We start from the raw sequence: 20,389 nt of genomic DNA on the forward strand, positions 1-20,389 counted from the left end.
CTGTAATGCAAGAGTGAAGCTGGGCTTTTTCTCTAGCTGTGGCCTCTTCTGGGTCAGAGTTAACTAGATATAGACTCTACTTAACAGACTCTGCTGGGCCAACAGCTAGAACTCTTGGTTTGTTGTTTTTCATTGTAACCTGAGCAAGAAGAAGCATTTGAAACTCACTCCTAGATTGCTCTTCCAGAGCTGCCATCCAGAGCATCAGTAGAATATGTTTGGGAGTAAGTTTGACTCCATCACTCATACTTCCTGTAGTGAGCTGTTGCTTTTTTTTCCTTCCTGCTCCTATCCCTGCACAAATTTGTACAGGAGTCAACATCTGTGTAGAGATGAAGCAAAAAGGATCCTGCAGCTCCTCTCATTTATCCCGTTCTACCCAGATGTTCTGTGTAGTTTCCAAAGCTTCTTTTGTTTGTGGCAGAATTTTAATGATCCCTCTTGTGCTCTCTTTAGTTGACCGTATTGTTGGGCTGGATCAGGTAGCTGGTATGTCAGATACAGCACTGCCAGGGGCCTTTAAAACCAGGAAAGGTATGTTCCGAACAGTGGGACAGCTCTATAAGGAACAACTGGCTAAACTGATGGCTACCCTGAGGAACACCAACCCTAACTTCGTCCGCTGTATTATCCCCAACCATGAAAAAAAGGTAAAAACAGTTTTAACAATAACTTCCTGGGGTATGTAGCTGAGTTGGTATCTTTTGTCAGGTTTTGAAAGAGATTTTAAAAAGGTTTGTTTCCTCAGAATCTCTCTTCAGAGTCATCTTAAGTAACTGTATACTTCCCAAAATCCTGAAGACTGATCTGTTGGTTCTTTCTAAGCTGCCATAAAAGCTTTCAAATGCTTCTAACTGGAAAAGAGAGAACTGGCTGCTTTGCAAAAAAGAGGAGGAGGCAAGGGATAAACCCCTTTTGTACAAGCTTCGTGGTGTTAATAAAATATGCCTTTTCGTCACCAGGCTGGAAAACTAGATCCCCACTTGGTCCTTGACCAGCTTCGCTGTAATGGAGTGCTGGAGGGAATCCGTATTTGTCGTCAAGGTTTCCCCAACAGAGTTGTGTTCCAGGAATTCAGACAAAGGTAAGGCCTAGAGAAGAATCTGAAGCAGTCTTTACCTTTGCAAACTGCAGAAATGGAAGTATTTTATTATGTGAGGATTGCCACTCTTTTCAAAGGCAACACATCTGGCTGTTGGTATTTCCTGGCACAAAGCCTCCCAAAACCACCTTTGACTTCTCTTGTGTGTAGTTAAGGGGAGGCATAGAGTGTGCCCATCCAAGACTTCTGCTTTGTACTCTGTTGTCTAGAAATACAGGTTTTTTCTTCTAATAAGACTATAAATTGTCAAATTCAGAATAGCATAGGAATGCTTTACTGATTTTAGTTTTTGTTTGTTTTCAGATATACTTGTGTGACTAGTCTAATGCTTTCTCTTTTTCAGATATGAAATCCTAACTCCAAATGCAATTCCGAAAGGATTCATGGATGGAAAACAAGCTTGTGTGCTGATGGTAAGACACCCCAGAAACTCTACTTGAATATATTTTGGGGTGTTGTTTGGAAATCTGAGTTGTGCATGTTAAAAATGCATCTTATACTAGCAGACCAAAATTCTGAAGTTAAACATTTGGTCTGAGGGCGCAAAAACCTTTCTCTTGGCTTCACAGATGGGGGCTTTTGGCTAGCATGGAGTTCGGTGATCCTAGGCAAAGAGGATCTTTCCACAGATACATACACTTTGAGTTGCCAGCAGTACTCATGGAATCAAAATGTGCAGAAGCATTAATGTGATCTTTAGCACATGGTTAAAGTATGAGCTTCAACAAACTTTTGGTAATGGTCTGCTGATGACAACTGCTTTCAGTGAAGGCTCCAATTAATTTATTCAGAATTGCCTTCTTCTAAGTGAAAGTTTTGGCTCTGTAGCTTGAAGACTAGGGGAGATTGGATTGAATTGAATTTGGCTGTAATTAATTACTTTATTTCTGTCTTAAAGGGGTGTACCTTATTGCCCTTACACTAGTGTAAGTGTTGACCACAAATCCATTAAAGGATGAGGAAGTTAGTTGGAGTGCCTTTTTTTGATAAAGATTAGGAGTGGGAAGAAATAAGTAGGAATCGTCAACATATGTGTTTCCTTTTGGAAAGGGTTCTTTGGACTACGCATATGTTCCTCACAGCATCCTTATAGTTCTGAAGACTTGATGTGGTGTTGTATTTAACAATGCTTTCTATCATATTTTCTCTCTGGTTACCTCCATTCTATGCTGTGCTTGGCTGAGATCCAACTCCTCTAATTGGGACAGAACTGTATTGGAAACTAGTAACTTTGGTTGGCCTGAGCGCTTACTGTAGGGAAGGGATATCTTAAAGCCATGAGACACAAATATGTTTTGTCATGTTTCATATGAGGCAGTCTTTGCAGGACATGAATTCTTCACTCTCCCACTTTAGATCAAAGCATTGGAGCTGGATTCCAACCTCTACCGAATTGGACAGAGTAAAGTGTTCTTCAGAGCTGGAGTCCTTGCTCATCTTGAAGAAGAGAGAGACCTGAAGATCACAGATGTCATTATTGGCTTCCAAGCGTGCTGCAGAGGCTACTTGGCAAGAAAGTAAGGATCATACTTTGTAAAGAACATACATAAATGTATCTAAACATATGTACATAAAGTACACATATAAACATATATTTTTCCCACTCAGGTACAAGTTTCTTTGTAAAAGATCTGTCTAGAAATTATATCTTTTTTTTGCCAGAAAAGCCATGATTTATTTGTTGTATGTTAGAGATGATGGTGTTTTAGGACTTTCTGATCTCTGTAATGCTGGACTTCTGGCACCTGCAAGAAACTCCATGTCCTGCTATCTCACATACTACCAGAGCAGGGAAGTGTATTCCTCTCTACAGGAATACTATGCAGCAGGCAGAATTTTTGACAGTGCTGCAAACTGCAAATGTAAAAATGAAAAGGTCTTAGTACAGTACTGATCCAGGAGGTGTAGGATTTCTCTTAAGATATTAGGTAGGACTGCAAATGCTACAGTTCTAAAAAACAAAAATGGTATCTGCCAGATTGGCAGAACACAACCTCTGTTTCAGATCTCCCTTTTTTGAAGTGAAAATAGTGAGGCTTTTCAGATTGGACATTAGGGGAAAACTTTATTAAATAGGAAATTTGATAAGGAAAGGATAAGTGCTCATAACAGAGCAGAAAAAAATGATAGAGGAAGTTCACTGGAAGTTTTGCTCCTTTTCTTTAGGAGGGAGTCTTCTAAGGTAAAAAAGTAGAAGCATCTAAGAAAGGGCTTGGTGGAGAGAGTTGCATGCTGCTGTGGGCTCCTTTGTCTGACCTTTGCTTACTTTGCAGAGCCTTTGCCAAGCGCCAGCAGCAGTTGACAGCCATGAAAGTGCTTCAGAGAAACTGTGCTGCCTATCTGAAGCTGCGGAACTGGCAGTGGTGGAGGTTGTTCACCAAGGTAACATTTTTCCCTTTGCAGCTTTGACAGTTTGGTTTCTGTTTCAGCTTGTTGGGTTGAACCAGATAACCAAAAAACACTTTTCTGCAGTTGGGCTGGCTTGCAACTACACCTTGATTCATTTAGGAAGAGAATATCATAGCGTATTTTATAGCTATGCAGTATATCTGCGTAAACCAAGTTCAAGACTATATCCAAATAATGTTGTGGGAAAGCAGAAATAATCTTTTGATGCTTTATGCCTAAGAAGAGTAAGAGGATCACTTGCTTTGGTAGTACGGCACTTCAAAAAGCCATATAGGCTAGTCAATTTAGCGAGACAAAAACTGATAATACAGGGATGGCTTGCCATCTGTTTCTCCATTGTAAAAGCAAAAGAAAAGCACTGAGGTTTGATCTTGCTGTTAGGTTTGTATATAATTTACCTTTATAAAGACAATACATGAGAAGAGATGGTCTTCTTTCTAAATGTGTGGGATTTCTTGCTTTTTAGACATAAGATTTTGCAGCTAAATGAGAGTTGAGAGCAGAGCTTAAACTTTTTCCTATGAAATGACTTCTAAGAGAACACCACTTGCACCCATTTCTATCTGGACATTGATTTGTTGACCACTACCCTCTGGATGCAACCGTCCAGCCAATTCCTCATCCACTGAACAGTCCATCTATTAAATTCATATCTCTCCAATTTAGGGAGAAGGATGTTGTGGGGGACCATGTCAAAGGCCTTAGAGAAGTCCAGACAGGGGACAATGACCCACATGTGAATTTCCCCACCTATGGCAATTTTTTTATTCTCCTGCTATTACTACTTAGCTCCTGAGGACCTGGAATTGCCCTAACCCTTTCCTGATGCATCCCATCCTGGGGAAGAAGTTGGGCAGGCAGAAATTGTTATTGGCAGAGTATATAACACTTTCTACGTCAGTTTTATTCAGTGCTTGTCAAGTACAAGAATGTTTCTTCATGTTTTCCTTGTTCCTTATACATGTCTCATTCCTTTGGTTTCACTTTCAGGTGAAGCCCCTTCTGCAAGTAAGCAGACAGGAAGAGGAGATGATGGCCAAGGAAGAAGAACTAATAAAGGTGAAGGAGAAGCAGCTGGCTGCAGAAAATAGACTGAGTGAGATGGAGACCTTCCAGGCCCAGGTGAGTTTGCAAATCTCATGTGTAAAAGTTATTCTCCTCTACCTGGCTAACTGCTTGAGAGCACCCCTTGCTTTATTGGTCTGATGGACAAGCTGCAGCATTTCTGCTTGTTGAAATATGTGATTTGGCTGCCATCTTGTTCAATTTCCTTTGCCTTTCTTTCCAGCTTAGTTTCTCTAGCAGATCATTTTGTGTAGTGACCACTTCCTGCCCTTCTATAGCCATTATGTTAAGTCTCCTTTGGCTGGGTATTATAGCAAGCTAGTTGAATTCAGTCTCACTGTTAATGGAATCCTTTTTGTTTGGAACACTGAAGGTGGCAGCAGGATTGTTGTTCTGTAGGGCTGATAATTATTTGTGTTACTTTTGCAGGGGAAAACTAGACAACCTCCTTTTTTCAAATGGATATGGTCTTGAGAAATTTATTAAGGCTGATATAATACTGTGTTTTGATATTTAGTTTTTGATTAGCGGCAGGAGACTGCTGCAGTGATTAAGACTAACTGTGGAACACAGGAGCACATAACACAGATTGCTAAGTGCTCTGGTAAATTGGAGCTTGTCTCATTTCTGGCTTTGTGTCTAATGTAGCTTATGGCAGAGAAGATGCAGCTGCAGGAACAGTTGCAAGCAGAAACTGAACTCTGTGCTGAAGCTGAAGAGATAAGAGCCCGCCTGACAGCCAAGAAACAAGAACTGGAGGAGATATGTCATGACCTAGAAGCAAGAGTGGAGGAAGAGGAAGAACGGTGTCAACATCTGCAGGCTGAAAAGAAGAAGATGCAACAGAATATCCAGGTAACGTCTTAGGAGTACTGACTCTTGTCTGTAAAGAGTATAGTAAGGGTCAGAGCTGTTCTGTTGTCTCAGCTTGGAGGGAAACAGGAGAGAGAGAACAAAAAATAAAGCACAGAAAAATCTGTCTGTGGAATAGAACATAGTGATTCTGGTTCTGAGGCATTCAGCCAGTCATCTGGAATGAGCTTTTCCATTCTTGAAGATGGTGGCCACTTGTCAAATAGACAAGTAAGCTTAAGCAAGATACATTAGAATGGTGCATTATTCTTCTTTGAAAAATAGTATTGCTTGTTCTGCTAGAAAAGTTGCTTTTTAGGACAGGGTGTGTTACATCAAGTCATGACAGATGTTAATTCTTGGAAAGTACCTTGAGGTACCTTAATACCTAGAGGAAGGGTAAAGAAAACCTCCAAGTTCTAGGATTGCTACTGTGCTGTTACATTGATTGGTGCGTAGCACTGACAGATGCCTTGCTTTTCTGTGGGTGTTGTGAAGGAACTGGAGGAACAGCTTGAAGAAGAGGAAAGCGCAAGGCAGAAGTTGCAGCTGGAAAAAGTGACCACAGAAGCCAAATTGAAGAAACTGGAAGAAGATGTGATGGTTCTGGAAGATCAGAATCTCAAATTGGCTAAGGTAAGGTTCCTGCAGCTTCTTACACAGGCTGAAGACATACAGGTGTTTCTTCTGGAGCTACACACCAAAGGCTGACCTTTCCCATATTGTGGGGAAACGTTCAAACGAGTTCAGTCTTGTCTACAACAACTCTGACCTGAAATTAACTGCTTGCTTATATTCTTTACAAGTCAGTAGTGTGTGATATGTAAATAGCCTTGACTAAAAAACGAACCATGAACACAAGTTTTCTGATACATCATTATGCCAAACATTATCAAGTCATTCCATGAGCAGGCTTCCCTTTCAGATTTGAAAAGGCTTCAAATACAAATCTTTAAGTAGCCATTGATTTGAATACTATCTGTAATCCTGACAGGATTTCTTTTGTTCCAAGTTCCTTACAGGAGTAGTAGGTACTCATGACATTGACATATTTAAGCACTGTCAGTTCTGGAAAAATGTCCTGTAATTCCAGCAGCTGCTTTGACACTGGCTTCTCAATTCTGCAGGAAAAGAAACTATTGGAAGACAGGATGTCTGAATTTACAACAAACCTGACAGAGGAAGAGGAGAAGTCTAAGAGCTTAGCCAAACTCAAGAATAAGCATGAGGCCATGATCACAGACCTTGAAGGTGGTTTTGGTTTTGGTTAGGGTTTTTGGGGGGGGGGGGGGTGTTTTTTGTTTGTTTGCTTTAAGGTAGATTCTGCAAAGAATTTGCCTATTTACTTCTTAGTTTTAGGTGTTTTCTTGTTAAAATTTGTTCAACTTGATTTTGATTTCTGGAGTTTTAGTCCTCCCCAGGTTCTGAGGGGTTAAAAGTTACTCTGTAGTGTGTATGCTATTGATTGGTTTGGTAGAGCTGTTCAGTGACTGGCTGAAGGTTATGTGCCTTGTCAGCTGAGCCCTTGATCTAAATAAAAATCCTCTCTAAAGCAGCAGGCCGATGGAGAAGAGAGGCTGGTTCTTGTTCTTTTCCTGCTGTAGAAGTGTAACCACTTTTCTACTTCCAGCAGCAGCAGCATCAATCTGTCAGGGTTAGTGCTGTTTCTGATATCCTGCTTGCACAAGCTCTTCAGAGTTGAAGCGAGAGGTACTTCATCTGGAGACTGCCCAGGTTAACACAGCAGGAACCAGCCTGTTTAGCTTCTGTAAAGGGAGAGCAGACCTTGTGGTCAGTGTCACTTAGTGAGTGCTTATGCCTGTGTGGTGTGGGTGTTGGGAAAGACTAGCATTGTGCTGGCATTGTTTAGTATAGAGAAAGAGGGCAAGAGGGTTTGGCTGTAAGATATGGGGAAGGGAAGTCATGCAGTTATATTTTGAGGGCAAAATATGGGGACAGTTGCATGTGTAGGTCCTGACAAAATAATGCACTCCAGCTACAGTTGGGACAGTTGTATTATTAGGAAAGAAACTATTGACTAAATAGCTTTATTTTCTCTGCTCATACAACATTCTTTGGGTATGTCTGTGTAACTTAATGTGTCCCCATCTTCCTCAGAACGTCTGCGACGTGAAGAAAAGCAAAGGCAAGAATTGGAAAAGACTCGTCGAAAGCTTGAAGGGGACTCCAGTGATCTGCATGACCAGATTGCTGAGCTGCAGGCTCAGATTGCAGAACTCAAAATGCAGCTGGCCAAGAAAGAAGAGGAGCTGCAGGCAGCCTTAGCTAGGTGAGAACCTGACCTGCAGGGTTCAGGGTCCACCAAGTTGGGAAGTATTTCTTGTCTTGTCTCCTTTTGGAACAGGGACTAAATGGAATCTATGGTAGTTGTATTTCAGCCTGTGGACTATTAGGATCCATGTTCTCAGCGTCAGAGTTCTTTGACTGCTACTCACTGCCACATTCTCTGTGCAGAGCAAGGCTATGAATTTAATGTTTCATTGGAGCTGTAAGACTTCAGAGGGGGTTAAAAAGTAGTGGCAACAGACTCTCCCACTGGTAGTTGCAATATTCATCTGTTCGGTAAACGGTCCAGTTTCCAGTGCAAAACAGTGCTTTCCCTTCTGCTTTCTTCTGTTGTCTCTCTGTGTTCCCTTCTTTAGGGTAACTGATTGTGCTCTCTCAGATATTGGGAAATAGAACTTAGAATCCATAGTGATACATGCATCAAAGTTTGAATATGATATTGTAGAGCTGGCCTGTGGCAGCTTTCTTTATTAGTAATTCTTGGTAAGTTAGGTGATTTTAATTTACCTGCAGTTTAAATCTGGCTCTGACCAGAACCCTATGTTGAACACAGGGTGGAAGAAGAGGCAGCTCAGAAGAACATGGCCCTAAAAAAGATCAGGGAACTTGAGTCCCAGATCACTGAGCTGCAGGAAGATCTGGAGTCAGAGAGAGCATTCAGGAATAAAGCTGAAAAACAGAAGCGGGATCTGGGAGAAGAGCTGGAAGCATTGAAAACGGAGCTAGAAGACACGCTAGATTCTACAGCTGCTCAGCAAGAGCTCAGGTAACTCCATGATGTAGCTGTTGTCTTTATTTTAGACTTTTTTAATAAATGCTGGAGCATCCAGTCTCTTTACCAAAGCAAGTCTTTGCCTTTATTGGAGTAGTCTGGTTAGCAGCCTCAGTGGCTATAGAAGGAGGTAGTGTTGTGCAAGCTGTACTCAAAGCTGTATTTACCTCACCTGATGTAAGAATGTTAATTTGCTCCCTAACCGCAGTGTTAGCGATAGACCTGAAACATTCATTCTTTCATTACTACTTAGGCTGAAAGTAATGCTGCCAGCTTCTGCTTAAGAACAGTGCATTGCTAAGCTCTAACTTTGAAAAGTGTCTTTGTAGCTTGTAGGGCTAAACAGACGTTGGCATTTTTCTGCATTAGACATGCTTTTGGTGGATATACACATCTGTTTGATTTTCTCACTAATGGAATTTGTGAATTTTGTAGGTCAAAGAGAGAGCAAGAAGTAACGGTTTTGAAGAAGACCCTTGAAGATGAGGCAAAGACACATGAGGCTCAAATCCAAGAGATGAGGCAGAAACATTCACAAGCTATTGAAGAGCTGGCAGAGCAGTTAGAACAAACCAAACGGGTATGTGGAATAGAAAACACAAGGCCAAAGCAGTCAATCTCCCTGAAAGGACAGCTGCTCTATGACCATGTCTTAAAGCCGCAGAATAACATGAAGCGTTTGTGATACTAGGCATCTGATACATGTGCTCTTCTTCCCTTGGTAGATTATTTTTCACTATGAAGCTGTTTTGAATAGTTGCATTCATTCTTTGTTCCAATCAGACATGTTATACTGCTTAACCAAGATGTTTTCACAGCTTGCGCTTGTTGTCTTGTACAGCCTTAATTTGGAATCTGGTGATGGAAAACTATCTCCTGTATTGTCTTCTCTGCTTGTTAGATTGTCTCCTGCTTATCAATGACAGGCTGCTTAAATTGTTTTTTCTGAGTAAGCAGTCTACAACTTAGCTGCTAAACATGAAACATTAGCTTGCTTTTTCAGGGGGGAGAGGAAAAGTTCTTGGTGGAAGGATCCTGCCATATCTAAGGTCTGAGAGGTTTCGCTGTGTTTTTTTCCTTTTCAGGTGAAAGCAAATCTTGAAAAAGCAAAACAGGCTCTGGAAGGTGAGAGGACTGAACTGGCCAATGAGGTGAAGGCCCTTCTGCAGGGCAAAGGGGATGCTGAACACAAGCGGAAAAAAGTAGATGCTCAGCTCCAGGAGCTCCAGGTGAAATTCACGGAAGGTGAAAGAGTGAAGACTGAACTGGTTGAGAGGGTTAACAAATTGCAGGTGAGTGGCATGGGTTTTTCTTAGCTTCTGATAGAGCCCAGATTTAGACTGAAAGCATTGTAGGGTCGTGCCTCCCCACAGCTAGTTCAGAAATCTTGTTCCTGCTGAGGATAAAGTTCCTACAAAAAGCAAATCCATCATTTGCTTCCCAGGGGCTATGCAAGCTACTTAACTCATTGCCAGGGCAGGACTTTTGGATTGATATTGCTTACCAGCTCTGAGAAGCTGAAGTAACTACTTGCCATTTGAGTTTTGTAAGCCTTAAAGTATCAGCATGTCTGCTTCCCTTCAGCATGCAGCGATTTGTACAGTACAGTTTGCAGTTGTGCAAACATTCAGCTGCTTGTGGATGTAGACCAGCATAAACAGACCAGCAATTGTGTAACTTATTTGGAAGACAGCTTCTTGAAGCTTTATAATGCAGTTAATGGTGATGAGGTGTGGCTCAAGGCTGATGTGGAAATTTGGAGTTTCTCCTCCTGTCTTCAAGTGAACAGCAAACCACTTTGAGTCGCACAGAGCATTGTCTTCTGCCTTCTCATTTTTGGAGGGCTGTTATTAAAAGTTGAGCATTGCCGGTTTGTGCACTATCTTTTAGAATGTGCAAATGTAGTTTTGAGACTCTAGATATAGTCCTGAAGCAGACAGTATAAAAGAGAGAGTTAATGAAAGCTTTTAAAATTCTTGCCAGGGTGTCTAAAGTCTTATATAGGCCTTAAAAACCCCAAACCGCACAGAACCAGGCTTTTGCTACAGAGGGGATCCCATGTAAAAATTTTTTTTTAGCTTCTCATACTTCATTCCTGGGAGTCTGGAAATGATGCATTCATTTCCCTGGGAGGATATATGCATGCCTTCCTGTTATGAGGTGCCTGAGTTCTCAGTTCTGGGTCCTGTAGCTGCTCACTTGTTTCTAGCTTTGTTTTTGCAGATGTATTCACTAACTGGTACTCTGATCTCTCCTTCAGGTCGAGTTGGACAATGTCACAGGTCTCTTGAACCAGTCTGACAGCAAATCAGCCAAATTAGCAAAGGACTTCTCTGCTTTGGAATCACAACTTCAGGATACACAGGTGAGAGATTTGGAAACCAAGGCATCTCTGTGTGGTGCAGCCAAATGTCTTACAATTTGCAAAAGTAAGATGATGCTCGTGCCTGAAATAGGTAAATGACCACTTTCTTTCAAATCTACTAAGGTTGGTTTTAACCATGCTATATCGCTTCAGCCTGCTGTCTTTTTCTTTGATACCTGAATATGAGAAAGCCATGTAGCAGAATAAAGTCTGGGAAGGGTTTGAATGGTTTGGGTGCTCAAAAGTCTCCAGAAAATACTGTGGGTGGCTTGTGAGGTGAAGTAATATACTTTAATTATTAGAGTGTATGAGGGAATAGGACCATTCTGAGTATTTTGTTTCTGTGTGGACTTGCTGGAAGACAGTTGTTTAAATTCTGTCTTTGGTTGTGTTATCTCTAAAATAAGTTGCATACTTAAACTCAACTTCAAAAGTACTCATTCTGGAGAGAGTGGGTGAGCACTGTGAGCCTTTAAGGCCAAGGAGCGGTGCTGAATTCCACTGGGGTGTTTGCTTCATAGGAGCTGCTGCAGGAGGAGACTCGCCTAAAACTGAGCCTCAGCACTAAGCTGAAGCAAATGGAGGATGAGAAGAACAGTTTAAAAGAGCAACTGGAAGAAGAAGAGGAAGCTAAGAGAAACCTGGAGAAACAGATCACTGTGCTTCAGCAACAGGTATAGAGTCTGCATCCTATAAACCAGTGACTTTTGAGAGGAAGCATAAGTGCAATCTGTCTATAAGGAAGTAAAATCTAAATGAAGAGTCAACTTTAAGTAACAGAACCTTTCCTGGGAAAAGGTGGTCCTGCTGATTTGGGCAAGAGAGGAAATGAAGAGGTCTCTGATGAAAATCATACGAACTACTTGTAGATTTGTATCCAGCAATTCCTTTAGGAATTCAGTCACATATTAATTGAGGGGCGAGTAGGACCTTCAAAATTGGGCAGGCTCAACTTCTGGTACCAGTAAACCACATACAGCATTGTCTGTGGTATGGCTTCACGTGAGATCTTTTCTGGCTTGCAGGCAATAGATGCAAAGAAGAAGATGGATGATGGTCTGGGCTGCCTTGAGTCAGCAGAGGAAGCCAGGAAGAAGCTGCAGAAGGACTTGGAGGGCTTGAGCCAACGTTATGAAGAGAAGACAGCTGCATATGACAAGATGGAAAAAACAAAGACCCGCCTGCAGCAGGAGCTGGATGACCTTGCTGTGGACCTGGATCATCAGCGGCAGATCGTTTCCAACCTGGAGAAGAAGCAGAAGAAGTTTGATCAGGTATGACTTCAGTCACTGGGCATTCAGTAGGTGCATCTTATTGACAGCTCTGCTTTAGGAATACCTAAGCAATGCTGCTTGGAGAACGCATATTCATTTCCAAACTAAGGCATAGCATATAGAGTGGAGAAATGAGCTTTCATAGAATTAAATTAATTCTGTTGCTTGCATAGGAAGCTTAGTGATGCTTCTTTCCCAAAGGCATAGGTTTTATAGCAAGACCAAGATCAAGTTTAAAGCGTTGTTTGCAGATCATTGAGAGAGAGTTGGAAATACTTGGTTTGAAGCCTGGGGAATAAAAAGTTTGCTCATTTGGGGTAAGCACAGTTACAAAACGTGGGATGGCATGCTTTATTCTTGGAAGCTGGTTCCTACTTTCTGTGGCAGAGTACTATAAAGACACTGATGAAAAGGTGAGTGTTTACCTTGTTAGAAAATTGTCATTAGTTTCTCAGAATACTGATGCTGTGCTCTTGTAGCTATTGGCAGAGGAGAAGAGCATCTCTGCCAAGTACGCAGAAGAACGGGACCGTGCTGAGGCAGAAGCACGTGAGAAGGAGACTAAGGCCCTCTCCCTGGCCAGAGCCCTGGAAGAAGCCATAGAGCAGAAAGATGAGCTGGAACGTATCAATAAACAGTTCCGTGCAGAAATGGAAGACCTGATGAGTTCAAAGGATGATGTTGGGAAAAGTGTAAGTATGAAGTCAAAATGTCTGGCCAGGAAATATCACACAGGTGATACTGTTAGTTTAATACTGCAAAAAGCTTATGTTAGTGTTAACACAGATGAATGTAGTAAAGAATACTGGACACATTGTGAGTTTGTGAATGTTTGTATTGCATTATTAAGTGTGAAAGATGGATTGCAAGAACCTGGAAATGACCCAAAGTAGTTGAAAACTGAGGCAGTGGGAAACTGAACTGCTGTTAATTAATTGTTGTGGCGGAAATGAAGATATGATAAGTCTGATCTGTAAAATGCAGAGATTAGCCAGGCAATGGAAGACAGTAAATCCAATATTTCAAAACAAAAAACTGTTAAGATAAGCAGCAAGGAAAATAAATAAAAAAAAATAAATAAAAGAATTAAAGACCAAAAAGTATTTTCTTGAATTCTGTCAGAACCAGAAATCTCCAGCAGTAGGAGACTGCTGTAGATGTAAGTTTTGCAGTAGGTCAGGACAGGGCTAATAAATGCTTTTCTCTTTCTCCCCACCACACACACATGACCAGAACTAATAGGTAGTTGTGATTCCAACTGGCAGCTTGCAGGTGTGCGAGCAGCTGGCTTTGAGGGGTATCTCTGCCCTACTGCAAGGGACACATGCAGCATTCTTGTATTCTGCCTTATGTGAATGGTTGTTCTTAGCCTTTTTTTGAGCTTAGGATAGGTGAAATTGTCTGACTCTCTCTGAGGAGACCTCACGTGTGGTACTGTACTGTAGGTCCATGAGCTGGAGAAGGCTAAGCGAGCCCTGGAGCAGCAGGTGGAGGAGATGAAGACACAGCTTGAAGAGCTGGAAGATGAACTGCAGGCCACAGAGGATGCCAAACTGCGGTTAGAAGTGAACCAACAGGCCATGAAGGCACAATTCGACCGGGACCTGCAGGGACGTGATGAACAGAATGAAGAGAAGAAGAAACAGCTGATTAGACAAGTAAGAATTGCTCCATAAATCCTGAAAGTGTTCTGTACCCAAAGACACTTGTGTCCAAAGGTGGTTAGACACAGTGTCAGACCTCAGATTCTTGTTAATGGTAACTGTCCAGGCAGCACTGCAGAGCTGTGAGACACTTCACCCCTTGTGTGCATGGTTGTTCAAACAGCCTTTGTCTATTAAAGGAACCCGTGTGGCTTTATTAACCAGGAATGTTAGCCCCATTCACCTGCTACGAGGAATGAAAACGAGTCACATGCTTGCCCTTATGTACAGTTTGAAAGGGGGTTAGGAAAACTGGCTATTAGGAAATGAAGTTGCTGAAATGCTGATGCCTGTATTTCTTTCTACAGGTGAGGGAGATGGAGGTGGAATTGGAAGATGAACGGAAACAGCGCTCCATTGCTGTGGCTGCCAGAAAGAAGCTAGAGATGGACCTGAAGGATTTGGAAAGCCATATAGACACTGCTAACAAGAATCGTGAAGAAGCCATCAAGCAGCTCCGCAAACTGCAGGTGAGATGCTGCAACCGTCTTAGCTGTCACTGTAGAACACTTACCCAGGGAAATGGGATACAAGATTTCATCTCATGAGAGCCATACATCAGTGGCACAAGAGCAGCAGAACCTTGTAGCAATTTACAGTGAAAGATTTATTGGCATTTCAAATATCCTTCTAACCCCGATCTGCCTGTTTAATTCCCTGAGAGACAAGCTGTTGGGAAAGTCCACTCTAGTGCTTGCCTCATGTCAGTGTTTTTGGAAGGGTTATGGAGCTGCAAAGCTAGAGGGGCCTGAGTATCACTTAGGCCTTCTCCTGCCCCACCACAGTTCTCTTATGCTTTTGTGATTCCTACAGGCATTTGTCTGATCTGTTCTTAGGAAAAATTCCAAATCTGCCCTAGACCATCCATTATACTGCTTCACTAGAAAGCTTCCTGTACGCTGCCTTCCCCCCTCCCTATATCTGACAGTTTTTTTCCCTTGCAATTTAAGCAGTGCTGTTTGCTTTCATTACTCCTTCTCCTTGTTACTTGTGAAATAGGAAAAGGATTATTCCTTTTGTTTTTACAGCAGCCTTTTTGGTAGCTGAAGATTAATGAATCCCTGTTTCCATTTCCCTTCATGTTTCCTGTGAGACAAACAAACCCACTTTGTTAATGTGGATGCTCTGAAATTCGTCATTTGCTCTCCCTTTTTCAGGCACAAATGAAGGATTACATGCGGGAACTGGAGGACACACGTACTTCCAGAGAAGAGATCTTGGCCCAGGCCAAAGAAAATGAGAAGAAGTTGAAGAGCATGGAGGCAGAGATGATCCAATTGCAGGAGGTAATGGAATATGCATGCAAGTAAAGGGTTTGTTCATTTTCTTTGGCCAAGAACTAAACACAGCAGTCTTAAGCTTGAGTGGATATTTCCTCCTGTACGTTTCACTCTGCTCAAATAGGAGGTCCACTTCAAAATGCAGAATTTGGCCCTCTTGACAGCTATGATAGAAGAGTGCAAAACAAAGGAAGCCATGGGGTGGTTGTGGAGCAGACCGTGTCTTTTAAGTCTGGATGTAGCTAGAGACTATACCACCCATTGCCAGTAATTACTTTTTCCTATGCTGCATTAATTCGTAGCTTCCCATTGGATCACTGACCGTCTCGTTTTCATTCCAGGAGCTTGCAGCTGCTGAGCGTGCCAAGCGCCAGGCCCAGCAAGAAAGGGATGAGCTGGCTGATGAGATTGCCAACAACAGTGGTAAAGGGTGAGTAATGTTCCCTGTTTTAAGGGTGGAGGAGCTGGTTTGAGAAAATACTTTGCAGGCTTTTATTTTTATATAGTTTGCAGCATGCACTGCATCCCCTCTGCTCTCAAAAGACTGAGTTTATTTAAAGAAATGAGAAATGGTGGATTTTCTCCAAGGCATTAATGCCACTAACATTGCTTTAATGATTTTGTGTTGTATAGAGCTTTGGCCATGGAGGAAAAGAGACGCCTGGAGGCCCGGATAGCTCAGCTGGAGGAGGAGCTGGAAGAAGAACAGGGCAACACAGAGATAATCAATGACCGACTCAAGAAGGCAAACCTTCAGGTATCTATCCAGGCTGCGTGTGTGTCAGTAGGGGTTCTCTAGGCTGTGTAAACTGTCATACTGCCCTCTGATTAATGCCAGCTGCCACTTTGTGTATAGGCCCTCAGAAGTCCCTAGATGTGAGCAAGATGAAACACCTGAATACCACAGTACAGAAGATAGGTTGGGCAGTCAGAGCTGATGTTGGCTCACTGGTTTTGAACACTTAAACCATTGGGTAGCTGCAACAATCATAGAATAGTTAGGGTTGGAAAGGACCTTAAGATGATCTAGTTCCAACCCCCCTGCCATGGGTAGGGACATCTCACACTAAACCATATCACCCAAGGCTTCATCCAACCTGGCCTTGAACACTGCCAGGGATGAAGCATTCACTACCTCCCTAGGCAACTGCAGGTTTATTTAAAACGAAACCCTAAGCAAAACCACCAACAACAAAACCCCACTAACCAACAAAAAAAAACCCCAAACAACCCCCACAAAAATACCCCAAACCTCCTAGTCCCTTTTTTCTGTATTAAGAGACTGTGAGAAAGATGATCCATATCATGCTGCTACTCCAACTTGGCATGCTGAACACTACCACAATGTGCTTGGAAAATGACTTTTCTGCCAGTTCTTTGCTGCTTCTGATGGACTCACCATATGGAATTTGTTAGGCCACTATAGAAACCATGATTGTAATCTGCCTGTTCCCTGCCATAATTTGCCCAACTTTGAGAGTTGAGCATGTTGTTTTCTCAGCATTCCAGAGCCAAGGAGCTAGGCTGATGGTTTTCCAAATGGCTTGTTCACTCTGGTGGATGAGAGCATAGTTCTCAAGTTGGTTGACTGTCAGCCAGAGCCCTCTCTGGCTTGGAAGTGGCCCGAGTTCTTGCCCTTTTCCCTTTGAAAGTCAGTATTTTTAAGCTGCTTCTTTGTAGTAGGCAGAGGGAGTAGACAGACAGCAAATAAATGATAAATTAGTAAAGCACATGTATTGGACCTGCTTGCCTCAGAATTTTTGTAATTCACTAAGACTGATAATTGCTGTGTTAAGTGCCAAACCCTGGCTTTTGCTGCCGAGAGCATTGTGTGTGATTGGCAAATTTAGCTCCAAGAGGAGGCTGATAAACCTGTTATTCAAGGAATTACTTTGAAAATCTGGGTAAACTAAGATATTTTGAGAAGTGCCCTGCCTACAGAGAGCTCCCTCTGCATCATAATTATTCCAGGTATTCAGCTTACCCTGAGGGTCCTTTTTCTTTGCTGTCAGCATGTGCCTGGGAAGTAAATTGGCCTTTCAGGCTGGAGCGTTGGATGTGCTCAGTACTTCTTCTCTCTGCAGATTGATCAGATGAATGCCGACCTGAATGCTGAGCGCAGCAACGCACAGAAGAATGAGAACGCTCGCCAGCAGATGGAGCGCCAGAACAAGGAGCTTAAGCTTAAGCTGCAGGAGATGGAGAGTGCAGTGAAGTCCAAGTACAAGGCTACTATCACGGCCTTGGAAGCAAAGATAGCACAGCTGGAAGAGCAGTTGGACATGGAGACAAAGTATGTCCTAGTAGAAACTCTGTTTTAAATTCCGATTTGTCTTGGTGAAGGCTTTATTCTAGGTATAGTGGGTAGTATGGAAGTAAGATCTTGGCAAACCTTCCTTGTTTTTCACTGTAGAGACTTGTAGCTCCTTCCAGACTTAACCACTCCTAAAACTGCAGCTGAGATACACTTGCTGCCCCTCTGTAGCTCCACAAAGCATCCTATCTGTGTGCCACCAGTTCCTTTTTTTGTTATTTCTGGGAAATATGGCTTGCCATCCCCTTTTTTCCCTTAGTTATGAGCATTTTTTCTATCTTCCTTGTTTCCAACTTGCCCAAGTCATGTCATCTTGCTGGGGACAAGGGGCGATGAGTTTTTGTCTGAGCATCACTGTTTCTATGTAGGGAGCGCCAGGCTGCCAGCAAGCAAGTGCGCCGTGCCGAGAAGAAGCTGAAAGACATCTTGCTGCAGGTGGATGATGAGAGGCGCAATGCTGAGCAGCTCAAAGATCAGGTGTGTATAGTTACTGCAGCACTGGTGAGTCTTGTGGTGGGAGGACTCCCCTCCTATGACCAAAGCATTGTCTGCATTAAGAGGGCATTAACCTTCCTGTGGACTTTTCTTCTTTTTCCTCGCTGTGATAATAACAAGATGACACAGATAAAAATGCTTTTAAGGAAAAACTTGGAGCTGTCAAGTCTTAGGCAGTTTTTTTCAGAAAGCAAAGAGGGGGCTTTGAAAACTGCTTTTTGCTGCTCTTACTACTAACTATGCTGCAGCTCTGGGGAAACATTGATTTGTATTTCTCTCTTCCCCACACATGCTCAGGCGGATAAGGCAAACATGCGCTTGAAGCAGCTGAAACGCCAACTTGAGGAAGCAGAAGAGGAGGCCCAGCGAGCCAATGCATCCCGTAGGAAGCTCCAGCGTGAGCTGGAGGATGCCACTGAAACAGCTGATGCTATGAATAGAGAAGTCAGCTGCCTGAAGAGCAAACTCAGGTAAGGTGGAGCATTGTGGGCCATTGCTGTAAGTGCCCACTGCAAACAGCACAGCCAGGTACTTGCTTACCTCTTTGCAGAGCCTGCCCTGTCTGCTGAGGTCAGTGGAACCTCGTGTTGCTCACGTGCTGTCTGTCTTTCCCTAGGCGTGGGGACCTGCCATTTGTCATGACACGTCGAATTGTCAGGAAGGGTACAGGAGAGTGCTCCGATGAGGAAGTGGACGGCAAGGCAGAGGCTGGTGATACCAAAGCTACTGAATAAGTCTTCCCATTTGACCCAGGTTACACGTGATGGAGTGACCCATCCACCCTCCCCTCTTCCACTGGACTTTCAGCAAACCCTGTCCTCCTAAGTTGGCTGGGGATCTGCAGAGCAAGCCCAGCTCTGTGTATCTGGAGCCATGGGGCATCTGTGTTCCTCATTTCCTTCTCTTTCCAGTTTCCTAATCCTCTTGTATTTAATGCCAAAGAGTTGGATCTCTGAAATCTGACCAGCAGTTTGGCCACTACAAAGGCCTGTAGAACTGTCCGTGCCATGTCTGCTGGTGAATCCATACACAGTTTGGAGGGAATGGGGTTAGGGAAAGATTATTTTTGCTGTAAATCTCCTTTTGTCTTCAATTCTAGCTGCAGGGAAGCACCTTCCTGTATTCTTATCCCCTCCCTCTTTGTTTGCTTTCGGCAATCATGTTCAATGACCTCAGACTTCTGCCTCCTTTACTCTGCCCACCCACATGGTTTGGGAGCAGTTTCAGGAAAAACGGTGTGCTATGGCCATGGCAATTTGCCCTTTCTGCTTTCACACGTTTCCAGGGAGGGGTGAAGAGGGAAGCTCCTCTCGGGACCAGTTATTTGGAGGACTTGCCAAAGTTGTCTTTTTTCTTTTTCCTCTCATTTTTACTGTCTGGACAGATCTCTGAAGTGCAATGATGTCCTGTTAGTGTCTGCCTCCGAGCGGTTTCATCTAAGGTAGTGTGGACCAGTAGTTAATGACAGGCTGGGGAAGCAGAACAGTGCCCTTGGGCTTGTCTGAGAATCTCTAGGGGACCAAATATATTTAATGGTAATAGACAGAATCTAGGGGAATTTAGTAGGGTAGTGGGCAGAGGGTGGGGATGAGGGGAGGGAAATCCCTCTTTTATTGACATGTCCAAGCCTTTCGCACCTGCTCTGTAACCAGGGGTTGGGATTAGTTATTGTACACCGTTGACTAAGAGTATATTAAAAACCCTTTAATCTGCACAGATATATGTAAGGCCTTTGTATCTCTTGTAATAAGTAATTAAGAAAAAAAAATAAAGGTCTTTATCACTGCCTTTCTCTTGGGACCATGGTTATATATAGATAGTCTTTACTTTTCTACACCGTACACTGGTTGCTGGATTTACCTGTATTCTTAACCATATTGTATATGCTGCGGTTAGACCTACTTATGAGTGAAGTAAAAATAATTCCATATGAAGCACCATACTGTATGCCTGAAGCGCTCTCAGTGCAGGAGCCTCGTGTCCCAATTGCTGTCACAAAAAGAACTTTAGATTTTTTGTTTGTTTTTATATAAAAAGTGCCTTTGCATATGCCTCAGCTGCGTGTCACCACTACAGTCAGTAATGGTTTACTGGTGCTCCACTGATGTTACCAATAAAGATTATCCATGTGCTGCAGTCCGTGTGCATGTGTTGCTGTTCCCTCTCTCGGCATCAGAGCATCAGCCTGTCCTGTCAGCAGTGCTGAAATCAGGTGTTGAAGTACACCTGGGCTATCAGTGGGGCAGCACCAAGGGGTTTGGAGGATGATAATGCACCTTATTTGTGTGGTCTTAGGGACTCACCTGCTCAAACATGAGGTTGTGAGCTGAGCTAGTTCTGCTCTGGGCCTGAAGGTGGTATTTCTGACTAATAACTGAGCAATCAAGCTCTGCTTTGCTTGTATTTCCAATCTCTGGAGTCACTGCAAGCTTGGGTCAGTGGAGGAGGTGA

General features: G+C 43.0%; 1 protein-coding gene across 1 annotated transcript in view; it reads left to right on the top strand.

The window, feature by feature from the left end:
• Positions 1-20,074, top strand: part of MYH9 (myosin heavy chain 9) — a 73,525-nt gene extending 53,451 nt beyond the window's left edge. Inside the window, exons 16-41 of the mRNA XM_005150395.4 lie at positions 457-650; positions 963-1,084; positions 1,446-1,515; positions 2,459-2,619; positions 3,376-3,484; positions 4,502-4,633; positions 5,225-5,431; positions 5,927-6,064; positions 6,556-6,679; positions 7,547-7,718; positions 8,289-8,501; positions 8,943-9,087; positions 9,593-9,799; positions 10,768-10,872; positions 11,394-11,546; positions 11,898-12,146; positions 12,626-12,838; positions 13,592-13,804; positions 14,158-14,319; positions 15,007-15,135; positions 15,471-15,559; positions 15,763-15,886; positions 17,214-17,422; positions 17,812-17,920; positions 18,236-18,408; positions 18,555-20,074. Of these exons, the coding sequence (XP_005150452.1) occupies positions 457-650; positions 963-1,084; positions 1,446-1,515; positions 2,459-2,619; positions 3,376-3,484; positions 4,502-4,633; positions 5,225-5,431; positions 5,927-6,064; positions 6,556-6,679; positions 7,547-7,718; positions 8,289-8,501; positions 8,943-9,087; positions 9,593-9,799; positions 10,768-10,872; positions 11,394-11,546; positions 11,898-12,146; positions 12,626-12,838; positions 13,592-13,804; positions 14,158-14,319; positions 15,007-15,135; positions 15,471-15,559; positions 15,763-15,886; positions 17,214-17,422; positions 17,812-17,920; positions 18,236-18,408; positions 18,555-18,672 (4,040 nt within the window). The 3' untranslated portion in view covers positions 18,673-20,074. The remainder of the gene's footprint in view (positions 1-456; positions 651-962; positions 1,085-1,445; positions 1,516-2,458; positions 2,620-3,375; positions 3,485-4,501; positions 4,634-5,224; positions 5,432-5,926; positions 6,065-6,555; positions 6,680-7,546; positions 7,719-8,288; positions 8,502-8,942; positions 9,088-9,592; positions 9,800-10,767; positions 10,873-11,393; positions 11,547-11,897; positions 12,147-12,625; positions 12,839-13,591; positions 13,805-14,157; positions 14,320-15,006; positions 15,136-15,470; positions 15,560-15,762; positions 15,887-17,213; positions 17,423-17,811; positions 17,921-18,235; positions 18,409-18,554) is intronic.
• Positions 20,075-20,389: the final 315 nt, after the last annotated feature.

This window comes from Melopsittacus undulatus, chromosome 5 (assembly GCF_012275295.1).
Source record: "Melopsittacus undulatus isolate bMelUnd1 chromosome 5, bMelUnd1.mat.Z, whole genome shotgun sequence".
NCBI classification, from domain to species: Eukaryota; Metazoa; Chordata; class Aves; order Psittaciformes; family Psittaculidae; genus Melopsittacus; species Melopsittacus undulatus.